We start from the raw sequence: 20,824 nt of genomic DNA, 5'->3' as shown, positions 1-20,824 counted from the left end.
AGTGGATGCAGCGCCTAAAGGCAGTCGATCTACTGGCCGATGTGAATGGGTGATATATTGTGTAAAAAATTCCATCTCACACGGCATTAATAGGTAACATGCGCCTTGAGTCGCCTTGTGTGGTGAGATACGTGCGCGATATAAATCCTCGTAAATAAAATAAATAAATAAAATAAAAATAAAAAGATTAGAAACGATCTCACCCCTCAGCATAAGAAGCTGAGACCGTCCGTAGGTACACCGGGGTGATGTTTGCCTAAAAGGCAGAAGGCTAAGAAAGCCTTAGCGTAGCTGGTAGAGAAAACACGTCTGCGTGACTCGACGCTGAGTTGTGAATGATTTAATATGGCTGCGGTACCGGTCATGCGCAGTGCGCGTAAGGGAAGGTAACCTTGACCCGTGCCTGACTTCTTACCCTGTCAAGGCCGTTGTTTTTTCAGGGTTTCTTCCCCCCACTGGGGTGGGTGAAGCGTAGTTCAGCGTCTTAGCACTTAGACTGAGGTAAATTGCAATATGTGATTTGGTAAGTATATTAATCAAATAAAAATTAAATTACATATCTTATCCCAACTCACATATAGCAATTTACTTCAGTTTAGTGCTAGGACGCTGAACTACGCAATCGGACTGCAATTGTGCTTCTTCCGCTCCTGACTGGAGGGAGAGCAATGTGCGCTCGCCGACTGTAATTCCGCTGAAAACATGCATCTCATTTGCTCACTAAAAGATGCAAACATAGCTGAAAGATCTTCTTTCTCTGCCGCTTTGCTAGTCTTAACCTGCGCTGTCTTACGTTCCTGTTTCAGCACCGGCATTACCGGACTCTTAGGGTCCTCTATTTCTACTGTGAACGAATTCTGAGTCACTGGTTCAAAAACATTCACTGTGGTTTTAGAAACCTTGGCTTTCTTTGCCGCTTTCTTAGAAGGAGACTCTGTAGTCGCTATCTGTCTAGCGCTAGGCTTCTTCTTAGCACTGTCTGCCATACTGGCGTTAGTCTTAAAAGTTGAATGTAAACAAAGACTGACTTGTGGCAAATGAAACTAAATCAATAAAAAAAACAGGAATAATCTCACCAAATCTCAGCCGGGACGCTAAGACAAAGTCGGGTGACCAGGGTATTTACTGCCGAGAAGGCAGCGGGCTATCAGGAGCCCGAGCGTAGTCGAAAACATGTCCTCAGTCTGTCAACGCTGAAGAAGTAATGAATCCAATATGGCGGCGAGACCATGCTTGTGCAATGCATGCCTCGATAGTGTGGAGGCCAAGCCAGTTTTAAAGCCCTAGAAAAAGGATTCCGTCGGACAGTAAATTAGATAGCAATTTGTTGTCATATTTTGAAAGAACACCCACAGTACATCACATTTTGAGGTACTAGTACTTTGGGTATCATCTAGGGTTAGAGATTTTTTGGTTTTTGTGAATTAAGTTTTGACGCAAAGGGGTAAATTTTTATTTTTTTTACATTTTATGTTTTAACTCAAAAACATATACTAAAGTTGGTAGAAATGTTGAAATATATGTTGACACTTGATAATTAGACTAATAATTGGGGTTTGTAAGTGATTTTAGGTTAAGTAAGCAATGAAATAAAAAAATAAAAATGTTTTACCCAAACTGAAAAATTGTCTCCCTTGATCACTCAATGAATAGTGGAGACACTGATACTTGGCAACTGCACATACCATATAAAGTGTACTATCTACTCACAATGATCCCTCTTGGCTGCCTGATCCACGCAACACATACGTTGTTGTCCATCATCGTTATTCCCAGTCCGAATCACGGTCTCTTTCAAGTTTCAGTCCATCTCCCCTTCACACACGGTATCTGAAGTTATTCCCAGTCCGAATCACTGACTTTTTCACATTCCATCTCCCTTTACACACAGTATCTGATGATATTCCCAGTCCGAATTACGGTCTCTTTCACAGTCCATCCCCCATTTACACACAGTATCTGAAGTTATTATCAGTCCAAATTACGGTCTCTGTCACAGTCTGAATCACTGTCTCCGTGATAGTCCATCTCCCCTTCAAAGTCCGTCTCTGAGTCAGAGTCACTTGGTGGGTGGTCATTGTCATAATTTTGCCTTCTTTCCGCATTTGCGTTTCAATTACATCGGCACAAAATATCTCGAAGGCCTGTTTCAATGCCCTTGGTTGGGAGGTAGCAGTTGCTGGATCGCCCTCCTCGCCATTCCCAGAAGATCCTGAGGGGGGGGTGAGAGCTGGGATGCAGTGACTTGACCTTTGAGTCTTCATATACGAACTTGCGGTAGCAGGAATTGTGATACCTGAAAAACAGAATATTCAAGCTTTTGTTAATCTTTAATAACAAAAATAATATGAAAGACACTAACAAACAATAAAATTAACAACTACAACACACACACATTCTCATCATTAGCTTCCAAATACTAATTTTGGTGCAGTTTGTAGCATTAAACAAATTAATATTAAAATACAAAATATTGTGAGACTGAGATGTCCGACGAACCCAAAGCAGTCTTAACTGCCGTGGGTTGTGTTCAGTTGATCAGGAGAATTTGTTTTTTTATTTTCTGAACATAGACATGAATGTGAAAGGGTTAATGAAATCATATCCGTCTCCACACAATGTTGTTCGGATCAGACCAGAGCTGTGGATTTGCTGGAGCATAAATATATACACACACACACACACACACACACACACACACACACACACACACACACACACACACACACAAAAGTTTGGACAGCGAACCGGAACAGCTGGTACCTAAAAAAAATCGGTCTTTTACTAGCCAATTAGGAAAGATAAGTCAATGGCTACGGTAAAGCTCAAACATTGAGCGTCAAAAATTAAACCAGTACCAACCATTTTTGATGGTGGCTAGAGCCGAGTGGGGGAGTAACAAATTAATACGCTTACTTTGCTTCCACGGCAAGAAGATCTGGCTTATACTGGATGTCACATAGAATGTCATGTCTGTTGGACCGCACAGCAGCTTCATAGAATATGTCAGCATTCGGTCCTCCCTGTTGAACAAATGTGATGCTATTAAATAATAATAATAATAATGATTATTTATACGCGCACACCTTCCCAAAGGGAAGCTCGTGGCGTTTACAAAGGCGCTTCATGCATACACTCGTACATAACAATCTCACAACCTTACATTCCACACAATCAACCGTACAAAAAATAATAATAATAATAAAACAAGTACAGAATAAAGGATAATAAAGCAAATATCTAACTGTACATTATTAAAAACTCTAAAAGAATATTATACATCGGTGCCAAACATTTTGTACAAGGTGAAGTAACTGCTTCTCACTGATCAGCAGAAAAGGCGGATAGGAAAAGGTGGGTCTTGAGGGAGCTTTTGAACTGGGTCGGGGTATCAGAATCACGGACAGAGAGAGGCAGGCTATTCCAGGTTACAGGGCCGATGTAGGAGAAGGCACGTTGTCCTTGAGTTTTCTTATTGCGTCGGAGAACTTTGAGCATTTTTGTGTCAGCAGATGAACGGAGGGATCTAGAAGGAGTGTAGACTGTGAGAATTTCTGTGAGTGCGTGTGGTGCAGTTTGGTTGAAGACGTTGTAACACATACTACTAAGTTTATAATCTATCCTCTGAGCGATGGGGAGCCAGTGCAGGGCACGAAGGAGTGGAGTGGTGTGAGTTCTCTTGGGACATCTAAAAACTAACGTAGCAGCACTATTTTGAACCTTTTGGAGCTTGTTGAGTAGAGTGTCAGGGATGCCGGTAAGAAGAGAATTTCCATAGTCTGGACGAGACAGAACAAGGGAAGTAACAAGAGTCTGAGTGGCCTGTTGTGAAAGATAGTGACGGATGGTGCTAATTTTCCTTAATTCATAGTAAGCTAACTGACAAACTTTGTTCACATGGACTCTCATGGACAGTTCATCGTCAAATATGACTCCTAGGTTCCTAACTGATTTGGAGAACGTTATTTCGCTATGACCAATAGGGAGTTTGAGGGCCTGGTCCGATGCGCCCTTGCCGCCAACCAGGAGAGCTTCGGTCTTCGAGTCATTAAGCTGGAGCTTGTTCTGGGTCATCCACTGTTTCACATCAGAGATACAGTGTTCACTGGTGGAAAGAAGAGTTTGGATTTGACTGGGATGGGAAGAGTTGTAGAGCTGGGTATCGTCAGCAAATTCACTGTGAGAGACAGAATGGTTATCAATTACGTGGGGAAATGGTTGCGTGTACAGTAGAAACAGCAGAGGACCCAGAACCGAGCCCTGTGGAACTCCGTACATGAGAGGTGTAGATTCGGAAACAAAACCTTGGATCAAAACAGTATTAAATTATAAAGAGTTCCAACGGGGAAGAGAAGAGTTAATTGACACAAACCCTTATTGTAATATAACAGATTCTTAGAATTTAGCACTCATCATTTATCATACCATACGACAATGTACACATGTATTGCATTAGTACCACCACCACCACCACCACCCCCCCCCCCCCTACACACACAAGCAATTTACTATTTGAGTCACTTGAGAAAAAGTGACTCTATGTAATCGGTCAGTGTTAGTCTGTCCGGCCGGCCGGCCGGCCGGCCGGCCGGCCGTAGACACCACCTTAACGTTGGACTTTTCTCGGAAACTATCAAAGCGATCGGGCTCATATTTTGTTTAGTCGTGACCTCCAATGACCTCTACACTTTAACGATGGTTTCGTTGACCTTTGACCTTTTTCAAGGTCACAGGTCAGCGTCAAAGGAAAAATTAGACATTTTATATCTTTGACAAAGTTCATCGGATGTGATTGAAACTTTGTAGGATTATTCTTTACATCAAAGTATTTACATCTGTAGCCTTTTACGAACGTTATCAGAAAAACAAGGGAGATAACTAGCCTTTTCTGTTCGGCAACACACAACTTAACGTTGGGCTTTTCTCGGAAACTATAAAAGTGACCGGGCTCAAATTTTATGTGAACGTGACTCATTGTGTTGTGAATAGCAATTTCTTCCTGTCCATCTGATGCCTCATATAATATTCAGAACTGCGAAAGTGACTCGATCGAGCGTTTGCTCTTCTTGTTTATAATAATTGAATCTAGATTAATGCTCACATATTTATCTTCTGAAACTCTTAGCACCTGTGCAGGCATTTAGTAGCTACTGCATTTTAATCTGAACATCGACTTATTACAAGCAACGATGAGTGGGTACTGAGCGCTCTAATGCAAAGCTGTCTTATCGCTGATTAGATAGTCCAGCCTATCATGCTCTTTGAATTTGTACTGTTAATTAAACAATGCTTCATGGACCGTCAAACATTTTGGAATTTTTTTTGACCCAAGACTTCCCCTTTAAATTGGCTTCATAATGTAGAAAGCAACAATATTTTGGTCACATAATTAGGGTGCAAATAGTAAATAATCAAGCAAGCAATAAATCAAATAGTTTTGACTCTTATGCTCCCATGAGTCATGACAATGCAACTAAAACGTTCAACTAACCTGTATTAGTCTTTCTGGCACCCACTTCCCGGCTGATTTTTTGTTTTTGTTTTTTCTGCACAAAATACAGAGAGAAGGCAGGATATGCTCACTCCTGGTTGTTGAAGCTCTGCTGTGGTTCTGTCGTTGTGTTCTCTTTCTTGCTGAAACAACACCCGTAGCTTTTCCTTTTTCCACGCGCCGTTCGGCTTGCGCAATCCTTCGTTTGTTTGTGAACTTGATATAGCAGTGCAAGTGTACGCAACTCGTTACCGGTCTAGATTCCAACGCTAAGATACCGGCACGGTTGGCCTAATGGTAAGGCGTCCGCCCCGTGATCGGGAGGTCGTGGGTTCGAACCCCGGCCGGGTCATACCTAAGACTTTAAAATTGGCAATCTAGTGGCTGCTCCGCCTGGCGTCTGGCATTATGGGGTTAGTGCTAGGACTGGTTGGTCCGGTGTCAGAATAATGTGACTGGGTGAGACATGAAGCCTGTGCTGCGACTTCTGTCTTGTTTGTGGCGCACGTTAAATGTCAAAGCAGCACCGCCCTGATATGGCCCTTCGTGGTCGGCTGGGCTTTAAGCAAACAAACAAACCAACGCTAAGATTTGTTCAGCGATTACACGTTCTTGACCGTCTAAGGAAATCCACTGCTCACTTGATCGCAACGTGGTAGTCCATTTAGCCTCCGTAAAACACTTTAATTCTCGAGAAATAGAGTCTTGATCGCAATGTAAAATGCATGCGTTTGCCGCCATTTTGAAGAACTAAAGGGACGTCACTCCAAAATCGCTGTGGTAAAAAGACGTTTTCGTAGTCGTAAATTTACAAACTGTTAAAAGCTCTCATAAGTTTATTATATGATCTGCAAAGTACTAGCACACAAAATATCAATCAGAAAAAATCCCTTAACGGATTTAACCCAAAACATTTTGGTACGAAGAGGTAGCCGACGGAACTGAACGGTCGACCTGTTTGGCCTCCGGACTACGACCTGGCTATGACCTTTGACCGGTCAAGGCCATCCTTTTTTAGGGTTACTTCCTTCCTTACCAGGGTGAAGCATAGTTCAGCATCCTAGCACTAAACTGAAGTAAATTGCTATATGTGAGTTGGGTAAGTATATCAAATGAAAATTTATTCTTAAAATTTTCGATTTATTCTTAAAATTTTCACCTTTAATTTCTTAAAAGTAAAACAATAAAACCTTTTATGATTTTTATCATAAATTAATTTATGTTCTAAATATTTTTTGGAGAAAGACCAGAGCACAGCTTATTGAAACAGACACTCCCAAGCCACTCGCAATACACAATTTGAATGCACAACTTACACGCATCTTGCACACACCTTGTTCTCATCACTTGTTTCCCGCAGTGGGGCACTGCGGTTATGAAATTAAAGGCCCCTCCTGTTTTTGGAACCGCAGGAGCTTTCTAGTTTGCTGTTAGGTAGATTTTTGGTTCCTCTTTCCTGTCATTCTCTCTTTTTCTTCATGAATTCTTTTCCTTTTTCTGCCTTCTTGCTCATTCACCTGTATTTTTTCCAAAAATCTCTTCTCTTGCCGCTTGTCTCGCGATTCATGTATAGTTTAATCTGTTAGTGTTCTGATGTAAGTCCAGCAGTAGATAGGTTAAGCCTATTTTAACATACTGGAAACTGGTAATCTTCCAGTAGGTATTAATTTAGTTTTACTAAAGCCTGCTGGGACACAAGTAATGGGTTAGTGCATTTGTAAACAGGAATCGCTTGACAAGTGGCCCCCTTCATCCCCCCCTTCCTCGTCCTGATATGGCTCTGCGTAGTCGGCTGGACGTTAAGCAACAAATAAACAAACAAACAATCATCACTTGTTCAAAACACATTCGTAACACCTAAACATTGATGTTTCTGTCGCTGAAGTTTATTTTCAGCGACTACTGTTTTTGATAGAGCAAAAGCTCTACAACAGTAAAATCATAACCAAAGAACATATATATAGCAAGGTGTAAGTTTTAGTCTACGGGTTGACTAGATTTCAAAATGGACATATCAGGCCTTAATTTATCATTCCCGTCACTAAAACATCAAAATACAAAAATACATTGAGACCACGACATTGGCAGCCGTGGATGTTATCCATACATTTGTCAAGAGACAATATTCCAGTACACGAAAAACAAAAATGCATAAAAATGGTTCAAATACGGCGGTAAAACGCCACAAACCAGCTGACAATACAATTGTTGGCTGGTACCGCCGCACACCCAGGGAAAAGAGATGCAAAAGCCCTGCAAGTCACCTAATGTACCCTTGAGGGCTCTTGCCTCCCTCCTCCCTACCAGCCAGAAGTAAGAGACACAAGCGCCCAGCAAGTCATCCAATATACCCTTGCCAGCTACTTGCCTCATTCCTCCTAACTGGTTTGATGTAACGGCCTGTCCAGGTAAAAAGATGCAAGCGTCCTGCAAGTCACCCAATGTACCATTGCCGGCTACTTGCCTTATTCCTCCTAACTGGTTTGATGTAACGGCCTGTCCAGGTAAAAAGATGCAAGCGTCCTGCAAGTCACCCAATGTACCCTTGCCAGCTACTTGCCTCATTCCTCCTAACTGGTTTGATGTAACGGCCTGTCCAGGTAAAAAGATGCAAGCGTCCTGCAAGTCACCCAATGTACCATTGCCGGCTACTTGCATCCTTCAGCCCAACTATTCTGAAATTACTCTCAGACATCCAGAATTCCTGTCTCAACTCTTTGAGATCCTTAATATGCAGCTAGATCATACAACTCTGCCTTAGATGTAGACCCGATTTGTGTTTTTGCTCTGGGCTAGACAACGTTGTTACGTTTAGATGCTCTGTAAGCGTACATAAGACGTGAAAGCATTTGACGCCCATCTACCTGCATGGCGTATTTGAGCGTCTGATGCCCCTTGTGATGCTAGATGCGTTGCCCCTCCTATCCTAAAACTGTGTGTGTTGTAGCAGGCTTGTGGATAGCCACAAAATTGCAGAGCACGTTTTAATTCTGCACAAAATTGAGAGCGAAGTACTGGTGTACCTGCACTTGACAAAAAAAGAGGACCAGTTCTGGCCCCTCGTATGCGCAAATAATTTTGCATCATAGCTACCGCGCAAATGTGTTCATTCAAACACGCCTTCACGGTAAGCTGAGATGTTGCCCCTGTGCTATGTTTGTATTTACGAAAGGTTATTGTTAAGGAGTCAACCTCAACATAGACATCTGAAACGCTAACGTGCACATGGCCTTGAAACGGTTTTGAGCATACAAATTGCCAATTGTTTCCTGACTAGCTCCTACTACCTTGTCTAAAATGTGCAAAGTAATAGGAAGCCTTGCATCTGCCGGATTGCTCAATCTTTTGCAGCCTTGCAACATTTTACGTACAAAAAGGGAGTCAGCAGGATCGTCTGCCCCTACTACTTTGTGGACAAAACTTATTGCGGAAACAGCCGATGTAATAAAACTAGAGGCATACTTGCGCTCATGCATGAACGCAACAAATCAGATCAAAACAATTTTAGCAGAAGGAAATTCAAACATTATTTCGTGTAACCGGTGAAATTCCAGAAAAAACGTCCATGTGCGGTGATACGCTTGCCGAGTGGAATTGCTTATAGAAGAATATAACAGAGTGTGAGCTGTCTCATCTAAATGAGAGCAACTGGTAGAGGGGGAATCGGCACTGCTTCCCCGTCTGCCCAAGAACACAGGGTCTTGAACATTATTTCGTGTAACCGGTGAAATTCCAGAAAAAACTTCCATGTGCGGTGATACGCTTGCCGAGTGGAATTGCTTATAGAAGAATATAACAGAGTGTGAGCTGTCTCATCTAGATGAGAGCAACTGGTAGAGGGGGAATCGGCACTGCTTCCCCGTCTGCCCAAGAACACAGGGTCTTGAACCGCTCCATCTGCAATCGCGACAAAGCATCCGCAATTGAGTTGTCAATACCTGGTACCTGGTTCCTTGCTGATATGACAATGTTATATTTTAAACACATTAAAAAAAGTTTCCTGACTAAAACCATCACCAAGGGCTCCTTAGATGTCTGCTTTTGCAGAACACCTACAATCGCCATGTCTGTATACAAAACCAGGTGTTTGTTCTTTAGCCTAAGGGAGGTCGTGGGTTCGAACCCCGGCCGGGTCATACCTCGGATTTTAAAATTGGCAATCTAGTGGCTGCTCCGCCTGGCGTCTGGCATTATGGGGTTAGTGCTAGGACTGGTTGGTCCGGTGTCAGAATAATGTGACTGGGTGAGACATGAAGCCTGTGCTGCGACTTCTGTCTTGTGTGTGGCGCACGTTATATGTCAAAGCAGCACCGCCCTGATATGGCACTTCGTGGTCGGGTGGGCATTAAGCAAACAAACAAACAAAAACCCTATGAAAGACATAGTTGTGTTGGGTGGAAAAGTTTTTTCTGGTCCCATTGGTAGTCCAATGTCACATCACATGGCTAAAACTTTGTTCATGAAATTTCCCAACTTCTCTCGACACAGTGCGTTTTGGACAGACTGTACAAACTTCAGTCTGGCAGTCGTGTACAACTCGGGACATGAGGCTCCCCAGCTTTTCAGGCCCTGCTGGACCATGCGCCGGAACGACTGGTCATACCCGCGCCAGTCCCCCTTTTTCTGCATAAGCAGTTGGACCTGTTGAAAATGGATCGCCAGGCCCTGCCCTGCTGCCGAGAACATCTGCACGTAAATGGCAGTGAAAATGTTCCAAGCTGCCATCCAGCGTGACTCACTCAGGGTGGAGACTTTCTGCGGCGAGTCGCGGATCTGGAGGCTGGGCCTATCGGTTGACTTTGTGATAGTCACACATCATATGAGGGGCCCTCCTCCCCCTTCACCAGCAACGCCAAGTCGATGGCCTCATTGGTCCAAATCCTTTGCTTAATCTTGTCCTCCACGAAGACGTCCACAGGGACAGTTGGCTTTGGACCCTCACCTGTCAGGTCGTAGATCAGGCTGGCGGCTGCGATGCTTTGACAGGATGACTCGTGTCTTCGCGACAGAGGACGTGCCAAACCATTGGTCTCCTGCGGGGCGGCTGATTGACCACCGGTCTCCTGCGGGGCGGCTGATCGACCATTGGTCTCCTGCGGGGCGGCTGATCGACCATTGGTCTCCTGCGGGGCGGCTGATCTGCTGGGCTGAGGTAGTTTGTGTCTGAGTGTCGGCGCTTGAACCGAGTCAACAGGCTCCTGCCGGGCCCTTTCCCTCAACCCGGCATTTTCCTGCTGGAGGGAGAGGATGGCGGCCTCCGCGCATGTCTGGAACGCCTCCTGCCGCTCTCCCATGCGTCGCATTTCAGCCAGGAGCATGGCCAGGTCTGGTGCTGGCTGTGCCCCTTCTGGTATAGGTGTGGATGTTGATGCGGCAGTCGAAGCCCTTTGTCTGCTTTGTTTCCCCCCAGCTGCTCTGGTGACCTCCGACACCCTCAGGGAGGCTGCCCTCTTGGGAGGCATGATGCTGTACAAACAGATACCAATACTGTGAGAATATCGTCGTGACCATTAAAATTGTTCCCCCATGAAATCTCTGTAAATTGACGAAGGAATTTTAGTATCGCACCAATTAACATCATAACCAGAAACTGGGTGCGTCTTCCTGCAAAACACAGGCACGGTTGGCCTAGTGGTAAGGCGTCCGCCCCGTGATCGGGAGGTCGTGGGTTCGAACCCCGGCCGGGTCATACCTAAGATTTTAAAATTGGCAATCTAGTGGCTGCTCCGCCTGGCGTCTGGCAGTATGGGGTTAGTGCTAGGACTGGTTGGTCCGGTGTCAGAATAATGTGACTGGGTGAGACATGAAGCCTGTGCTGCGACTTCTGTCTTGTGTGTGGCGCACGTTATATGTCAAAGCAGCACCGCCCTGATATGGCCCTTCGTGGTTGGCTGGGTGTTAAGCAAACAAACAAACAAACAAACTAGCTAGCAACAAAGAATAAGAAAAAATGTACTCAACGCTGGAAAGACAGTAAAACGGCATAAAACGCCACCAAAATTCGAAGAGCTGTATTTTCACTTGTTGCTGCTTTCGAGTGGTGGGCGGAAGTGACCTTTTAGGATTTGCATCTTTGTTAGTCAACGAAAACTTGGATTGGATATGGATTTTACATCTTACTGCTTTTCATCCCAGAAGTTAAAACCCCCATCAGAAATATTTGTCCACATAAATTATATTTTGCATCCACTGTTCTTGCACAGTGTGCAAAACATGGACCCACCATCATAGCTAAACCATGGGTGTAGGGTGAGACATTTTGCTTGGAAACCACGATTTGGAGGACGCTTCTCTGGCTCAGCAGATTTCGATTCGCGGTGACTGTCGTCTGCTATGTCTGCTTCGATCGACTCGACAACACTACTACCACTCACACTGACACAGTCCACATACACGGTGTTGCCGTCCGGAATCACCTACCTTGGCGAAGGGTAGCAAACCTTGGCCACTGATCAATTTAGTTTTTTTCTTTTTTTGGTTGTGACTTGATGTGCAAATCCAAATCAAAAGCACTGACTGACTGATAAACTATTGCAAACCGGCGAACGCAAACGCTGAGAGTGTGGTTTCCTGAAGGGCCGATCCAAACCACACCCCTGAAACAGTAGGCAGAAAAGTCAAACAGAAGGTTGGAAACTGCTAATGAACAGCTCTCAATCAGTTCATCCATCAATGTAAGTTCAGATTTCTCACTGTCGCTCATTTTGCAAGTCAAAGACAGTTTACTTACAATGACAGAAGATAGCTCCACAAAACACCGCTCCATTGCTGCATCCTTACTGTGTACAGTCACACATAATTTTTGCAACAACCGACTTTCGGTTAATGAGCTTGATGTATTCGTTGCCATACAAAAACAGAAGAGGAAGGAAGATACAAGTTGCTTCCCTTACATACATATCATATAGCGCAGTGCTCTGCTAGTTACGCAATAATATAACAGCCTAAAAAAAAGAATTCTAAAAAAATAAGAAATAGCACATTACATAGCCCAGAAATGACCACCAGTGGTTGACATGGCAATCTAAAATAAGCAGTGAATGGTTGACCATTTTACAGTGTTGTGTTGGTTGCCCTGATTCCAAAAACATAGATATGATATGTTTGGATTAAAAACACGCTCAGAAAGTTAAAACGAAGAGAGGCACAGAAAAGCGTGCTATGCAGCACAGCGAAACCACTACCGCGCTAAACAGGCTCGTCAGCTTCACTCCGTTTTGCACAAGCGGCGGACTACGGTCATTGTGAAAAAATGCAGTGCGTTCAGTTTCATTCTGTGAGTTGTCCAGCTTGACTAAATGTAGTAATTTCGCCTTACGCGACTCGTTTCTTTTGCTTTGTCAGTTGTTTTGACTGGAGCAGATGTTTTGGAGGCGTCCTCCAAGCATGTGTCCTCAGTGTTGGCCAAAATCTGTAACGGCGGTTCGAGCTCGGAAGACACCATGACCAAACGGTTTCGCGTACATACGGGTAATGGTTATTCGTTACGCATGCGCATCTCACGTTCCCGCAGTGACGGGAAACTGCGGGAAATGGAATTGTACCGTTGTATGCTTGTGTGAGGACAGTGCAGCGTTGTTCCGTGAAGCCTGCTGCTGGGAAGCCCTCAGGGTCAAGCTGCTCTGAAAACATCTGCCGAAAGATGTGGAGTGGAAGGATGTGGCCCTGTTCTACCGTATCGACCGTCACTTTGCTCCCATGGGGTCGCCTTCACGCGGCGGGAGCGTTTAAACAGAGCTACCCCACCCCTTTACTTCTCTTCTTTTGTCTTATTTCTGCCTTACCAGTCCTTTCACCTATATTTCCTTCCAAGAAAACTCTCCCTACTATTCCCTGCAGTTTTCCAATTCTTTTCTTGTTGTCTTATTTCTACCTGACTGTATCCATCACCTTTATTTCACTTACCAAAAGTCTTCTTTTCCACATCCTTATTTCTCTGCACCCCGCATGTCGTAAGAGGCGACTAACGGATTCTGTTTCTCCTTTTACCCTTGTTAAGTGGTTCTTGTATAGAATATAGTCAATGTTTGTAAAGATTTTAGTCAAGCAGTATGTAAGAAATGGTTAGTCCTTTGTACTGGAAACTTGCATTCTCCCAATAAGGTCATATATTGTACTACGGTGCAAGCCCCTGGAGCAATTTTTTGATTAGTGCTTTTGTGAACAAGAAACACTTAACAAGTGGCTCTATCATATCTCCCCCCTTTCCCCTATCCCATTTCCCCCCTTTCCCTCGTCGCGATATAACCTTCGTGGTTGAAAACGACGTTAAACACCAAATAAAGAAAAGAAAAGAACCGTCACTTTCTGGGATGTCGGTACAATGTAGCGGGTACTTCATGTCCAGGCTGGCGTACAGCTCAGCCCGGTTGTCGCCATTGTTTCTCTTGATGTTCGAGAATTCTAGGCAGTTCATATTTTCAGCAAGGTCGTCATCGTTGAGGTCCTGGACGACGTTAATGTGTTTCCCGCCGCCTTGCTGGTGGCCAGGTCTGCTCCGTCGCCATCCTCTGGGTCTGTGTTGCTTTTTGTTGTGACTCTTTGTGACATATCCAGCTCTGTTGTTGCTGCTCCAGCGGCATACCTTCTGCCAGTGGTTGGGCTTGAGGCATTTGGAGCACATGGTACCGTAGGCTGAGCATTGTCGAGGTGGGTGTTTGACAACGTAGTTGCTGCACGCTCTGCTGGGCTTTGCTCTGATGGCTTACAAAAAAAATGAAAATGAGGACGTTCGAGAACCTTCTTTTTACAATGATAGATCTGATTGTAAATAATTTTAAGCATGGAGGTTACCATGTGAACTGAAAAAGGAAACAGACTTGCATCGGTCTGGGAATAGCATTAACTGCTGAAGAGACAATCAACAATAATAACCAACCAACCAACCAACTTACCTCAGTGTGTGGCTTTTGTCATGATATTTTCTCACAAAGTTGCGGCCCCTGCCTCGCTGGTAGCGGCGTGTCTTGCCTCTCTGTGGGTTGTACACAGCACTTTTGGCTCAGCCCCGCCCCCGAGGGTACTATTGGCTATCCCAGGTTTTTTTAATGTGGAAAAAACGTTTTCCTTTCACAGACTGGGTGAAGTTTGGTCCAAGTTTTGACGTTGAGTGAATTGTAGTACACACACTCTTCACGTCAACCCGGAAAAACTGGTCAGTGACAGAAATTTCTGTTGACAACAGTTTTCGGTGTTTCCTGTTGACTTGAGGTCCGTGAAAATCTGGCCTCGCCTGTCTACACTGATATCACTACTGGCCCTCAGCACCAACCCAACAGCGTCCATCAAGTCTTTAACCAGAGTCTTTTTTTTTTTTTCTTTTTTTATTTTTCTCTTTTTTTTTTAAACCTCAGTTGCATGCAGGTTTGCTACTACAATTATTTTTTTGCCTTATCATTTTTTTTGTTTTTTGTTTTTTTTGTGTGGCTTGGAGCAAACCTTCTTCATAGGTCTTTTCTTTTCTCTGTCAAATGTGTACATTTTTATATCAATAAACCTTATCAGTAAACTAATATGTTTAAATAAATAAATACATAAAAGTAATCATAACATAAATTTATTCCTAATGTTCAGCTCAGTTTCCAATAATACACCCAAATCTAATCCCGCAGTGGGGCACTGCGGTTATGAAATTAAAGGCCCCTCCTGTTTTTGGAACCGCAGGAGCTTTCTAGTTTGCTGTTAGGTAGATTTTTGGTTCCTCTTTCCTGTCATGCTCTCTTTTTCTTCATGAATTCTTTTCCTTTTTCTGCCTTCTTGCTCATTCACCTGTATTTTTTCCTAAAATCTCTTCTCTTGCCGCTTGTCTCGCGATTCATGTATAGTTTAATCTGTTAGTGTTCTGATGTAAGTCCAGCAGTAGATAGGTTAAGCCTATTTTAACATACTGGAAACTGGTAATCTTCCAGTAGGTATTAATTTAGTTTTACTAAAGCCTGCTGGGACACAAGTAATGGGTTAGTGCATTTGTAAACAGGAATCGCTTGACAAGTGGCCCCCTTCATCCCCCCTTCCTCGTCCTGATATGGCTCTGCGTAGTCGGCTGGACGTTAAGCAACAAATAAACAAACAAACCCAAATCTAACTTTTTCCCATATCTAAATTTTCCAATGGTCATTTTGGTAATTAAAATACAATAATTCACAAAGTAAATATAATCACTTTTCAAACTTTCCCTATAATAACCCAAAAATACATTTTCTTCATTCAAAATGATGGCAACATGTATTTTCTTATACACAAAATCTTTACATATTTTCCAACCCTTCATCACCTCTTGGCAACTAAAAAAGAAATGTTCAAGGGTGTCTAATTCATTACAAACTTCACACTTATTCGATGTTCGTAATCCCATTTTGTTTAATAAAATATTGGTTGGATATATTCTATGTAATAGTTTCCAGTGCAGCAGACGTAATCTTTCTTCTTTTGTGCTGTTAACGGCCAGTAACCAGTTTCTCTTATCCAAATCTACATTATGTTTTCGTTTCCAAAAATCACAGGCACTCGGAATCTGGACATCAAGATCAACTAAACATTTTCTAATAAACTTTGCTGTTATATTACCACCGTTAACAATGAAATCCTGCAATGTAAAATATTGATATGGTAATGTGTCTGTACGTCTGGATTTAAGTGCTGTGCATAATGCATTGTATTCAAACTGTCTGGATGGTTTATAACCCACTTTTTGACATAAATCTTCAAAAGAAATAATAATACCATTTTCATTCATAACATCCTTTACAAATGAGATATTATGTTTTATAAAATCTTTAAAAAATAGGCATTTATGTTTAAATTGAATATTCATATTGTTCCAAATGCATTGGTCCTTTAATATTACTGGTGTAAAATCATACTTTTCACAGAAAACACTTTTATTGTCAAGCCAAGTCAATAACACTTGTTTCCAAAACAATGATCTGCAAATATTGAGGCCATTCATCGTTTTCGAAGATGCATTTGAGTCAAAGCACGATAAACCAATGCCCAGACATGACAGACAATATCTTGGAATAACAGACCAATACTTTTGTGTGGAGTTTTGCAAATTAACAAGCCAGGAAATCATAAATGAGTTGTGCATATCTACTACGTTTATCATATTCAAACCACCATAATCTTTTTCTTTACACATAACTGTTCGTCTTACTTTTTCAAATGCGCGCGTATTTGAATACTTTTTCTTCCAAATAAACCTAAACAAAATGGAATTAATACGATGTAGAACATGATGAGGTACTGCCAGAGACTGGAAAATATAAACGAATTGAGATATAAGAAAGGTTTTAACAATACAAATTTTACCTTGTATACTTAAATTTCTCTTTGACCAATTGGCGATTATTTGTTGTATTCGTTGAATTTTCTTTGACCAGTTTTCCTCTAAAGACGATGCGGGTATATTGTTTGAAAAAATAATTCCAACAATTTTTACTTTACATTTCCATTTAAGACCAAAATACTGATCTGTACACAACTTTTTGGACCCTATCCACATGGCTTCCGTTTTGTTAACATTCACTTCCAAGTTTGAAAAACGTTTAAATATATTCAAAATGTATAACGCCCTTTCTAGATCTATTCTATCATGCAAAAAAAGAGTGACGTCATCAGCATATAATAACAGTTTTAGGACCGTGATGGGTGATACCTCAAAGGGTGACATAGGCAGATGGATACCCTTAATAGCTTCATCAGAACGAATCTTGATCGCCAACATTTCAAGGGCAATAACAAAAGCCATTGGAGAGAATGGACATCCTTGGCGAATGCCAGTTTCCACAGGAAAAGGTTCGGATATCCACCCTGTATAATTAATACAACTTTGACTATTGTTCATCAGGACAGAAGCCCATTTTTTAAAATTATCACCAAAACCAAATTTATCAAATGCAAACAAAATATAATCTTTGGATATGGAATCAAATGCACGTCGAAAGTCAACTGCTAATAAAACTCCAGGTTTATCCATTGTGTTCATAATATCTATGGTATCATCAATGAGTCTAATCATGTTACTTATTTTTCTTCCTTTCATAAAGCCAACTTGATTTTCATGTATAATATCACCTATTACAGTGGAAAGTCGCATTGCTAAACATTTCGCAATTATCTTGTAATCTGTATTTGTCAGAGATATTGGTCTCCAATTGCCGAGATCGTCCCTAGGTAAATCTTTACCTTTATGAATTAAGGTCAGGACTGCTTGTTTTTGAGTGGGCGATAATTCGCCATTAACAAATGATGCTACAAATGAGGCATGAACTACAATGTACCCTTATCTTCAACCAAAATACTTTATAAAAACAGGTAGTGAGGCCATCAAGGCCTGGGGCTGAATCGTTATTTAATAATTTAAGGGCAATAGTTAATTCCTTCGCGGTAATCTCCGAGTCCAATTCACCTTTTTGGTCATTGGAGAGAAATGGTATATTTAAATCTTGTACAAATTCGTTTGCGCTCATCTGGTTAAATTCCGCGCTTTTTTCATATGAGTCTTTAAAAAATCGTACTTGTTCTTTCATAATCTCTTTCTGTGTATTAAATACCCTCCCGTCCTCTGTCTGCAAACGATCCATAATTTTCATGTTAGCTTTACTTTTTTCCAAATTCAAAAAATACTTTGTGTTCTTCTCACCTTCTTCTATGAACTGAACGCGAGAGCGAACTTGGGCACTCTGGGCTTCTTCCAATGAAAATACCTCAAGCTCTATTTTAATTTTTTCTCTTTTCATTAACAGATTCAGATCTTCTGGATTATTTGCTAAAAGAATGTCCGTTTCATCCAAAACCTTCTGAAGAGAAAGCTGGGAATTATTTTGTTTTCGCTTTCTTCCTGCTGCATAGGCTGTGCAAAATTCCCGCATTTGAATTTTTAATAATTCCCATTTTAAAGAATCACCTAAACATTTATTTTGCAACAAAAATGCATCAATCAAATTATTCATTTAACCAGAGTCTTGACCACAGTATCTTTATCGATCAGACACAAGTGCACACATGGTCGTCAGAAGCGTTTTCTGAATCGATTTTGCCTCATGTAGATCCTTTATACTTCCCAGAGTGTTCCATAATGCCTAAGATTTCAGAGTTCACACGTTTTTTTCAATTTTTCGGTCGCTTGTTTTGTGATTTTTTCTTTTAGTTTGTCTGTACTCATTCTTTCCTGTGACATTGTGAGGATTACCTCATTTAATTACAAACATAAACAAGTACTTACGCAGTAAGTTGAAGTTTGTGTAAAATTCCATGAGTGTAGTTTATAGAAATGGAGGGATATATGAGATGCGCATGCAGGAAGTCGCCATACTTTAACGCTCAGATCAATTAAGGAACCCCAGAGCAGGACACGGCCACATCCTACGAGACTGCAGGAACCACCAGGTGCTGAGAGAGGAAATCTGGCCATTGCCGGAGTCCCTGCACAACAAGCTGTAGGGGCCAGTGGCTGCGCTGCAGAGGACCACTAATTATATCTCAAGATCTGGACTCCAAGTGTGATCGGCGATCGAAAAGAAGAAGAAGAATTAAGGAACCCTTTATAGATCTATTAAATTTTGTGTAACCCAAAACAGTTACATAATTTTCGCTTGAAAAGTAATTGTCTCCCTTTAGCAGGTCTACCCTGCTGACAATAGTTTGCATTATCTGCAAAGCAGTTATTTGGGAAGGGCATAATTGCTGTACGGGAGGGCATATATCCCTCTGTTTCTATAAACGACACTCATGGAATTCTACACAAACTTCGACTTAACTGCGCAAGTACTCGTTTATGTTACTTTGTACATGTTTGTAATTCCATATCACGTAGCTTACCGAAACAACAGGATATACGAGATTTCAAAGTTGGTTTCACAAAATAGCATTGTTTGTTCACTCATACAACAATTGTTAACACATCATACCAATATGAGTTGTCGCCCTGCGTCAGTCAATGTTTATTTTCTTTAAACGTTTTCTTCACATCTCACAACATAAACAATATGTCTGATTCAGACAAAAAAATTGTTCAAACAAATGTGTACAGAACATTTAAATTTTGAAGATACCGCCCTGATATGGCCCTTCGTGGTCGGCTAGGCGTTAAACAAACAAACAAACAAACAAACAAAAAAGACGGGAAAGGTCTATATACACGTCTAGCTCCCCGTAGAAAGAAATTGAAACTGAGAATTATGGGCATTGGCACATGCGCAGAGAGGTACTACCGACAAGGGGAGACTACTCCCCTAATGGTATACTGACGGAAATCTAGAGTTAGCAACCTTGTTCACAATCTAGTACTTCAATTTACAGTAACATAGGACGCTTCTCAGTCTAGCACTCGTAAGTAAGGTAACTCCTATTAGGCACAGTAAAAATAAAACTGAAAAAATCCTAGAATAAGGCGATGCCATGGATAAGGCGATGGTGTCGTGCATTAGGCGACGGCATGAAAAAAAAAATGAAAAAAAAAATAAAAGAGGAAAAACATCGTACGTAGTAAAAAACCAAAAAAAACATCAATGATCAAACATGGCGACCGCTCAAAATCGGCACGAAACACTGTTTCAAACAGAAAGTCAGGGAAGAAGATCAGCGGTACCTCAATCGTCACTCGTTGTCGTCGTCGTCGTCGTCGTCACTCTCACTCCCAGAAAATCCAAAGAAATCTGAACCCTCAGAGTCTGAACAAAAGAAGATCATGAAAGCCGCTGCTGACATGGCACCCGAGCGGTCCCCACCCGTTGAAGTCGAGGCTCCAGCTGTGTCCTCATCTTCCGTTTCCGGTTCAGTATCGTCCTCTGCTACAGCGTTGTCGGCTTGGCTTGACCGTCTACTTCGATGATTCCAGCTTTCCTGAAGCCGTTGACGATCGTTCGTGTCGACACCTTCTCCCATGCCTTCACAACCCAGGTGCACACCTCTGCGATGGTAGCACGTCGAAGTCGTCCCGTTTTCGGCGATTAACTTTGCTTAAATGGTTGTTAGTTGCTCATTGATTTCAAGTTCACAGTGATCATGAAACCTATTTTATCCGGGAATAAGGCGACGTCATGTATAAGGCGACCCCACGATTTTAAGTGAAAAAAAAATGAAAAAAGTATCGCCTTATAGTCCGAAAAGTACGGTAAGTATATTAATCAAATGAAAATGTATTATTAACATTTTCAAATTAAGCCTTATGAGAAATATTGTCATGGATATGATCAACACTGCATGTTTAAGCACTCTTTGATCTTTCTATCCCTGCAAAGAACAAGTATATAAAGAAAATGTCCTTTGAAAAATTATCTGTTTTTTTTTCTCCTGAAAAGTCGTTAAAAATTACGCCAAAATTCCACAACA

General features: G+C 42.0%; 1 protein-coding gene across 1 annotated transcript in view; it reads left to right on the top strand.

Annotated features, from left to right (window-relative positions):
- Positions 1 to 8,252, top strand: part of LOC138983169 (uncharacterized) — a 28,736-nt gene extending 20,484 nt beyond the window's left edge. The window contains exon 14 of the mRNA XM_070356580.1: positions 7,996 to 8,252. Coding sequence (XP_070212681.1) covers positions 7,996 to 8,252 — 257 coding nt within the window. The remainder of the gene's footprint in view (positions 1 to 7,995) is intronic.
- Positions 8,253 to 20,824: the final 12,572 nt, after the last annotated feature.

This window comes from Littorina saxatilis, linkage group LG12 (genome assembly GCF_037325665.1).
Source record: "Littorina saxatilis isolate snail1 linkage group LG12, US_GU_Lsax_2.0, whole genome shotgun sequence".
Classification (NCBI taxonomy): Eukaryota; Metazoa; Mollusca; class Gastropoda; order Littorinimorpha; family Littorinidae; genus Littorina; species Littorina saxatilis.
The sequence above is the reverse complement of the archived record's forward strand: the minus strand, read 5'-3'. Positions and strand labels throughout refer to the sequence as shown.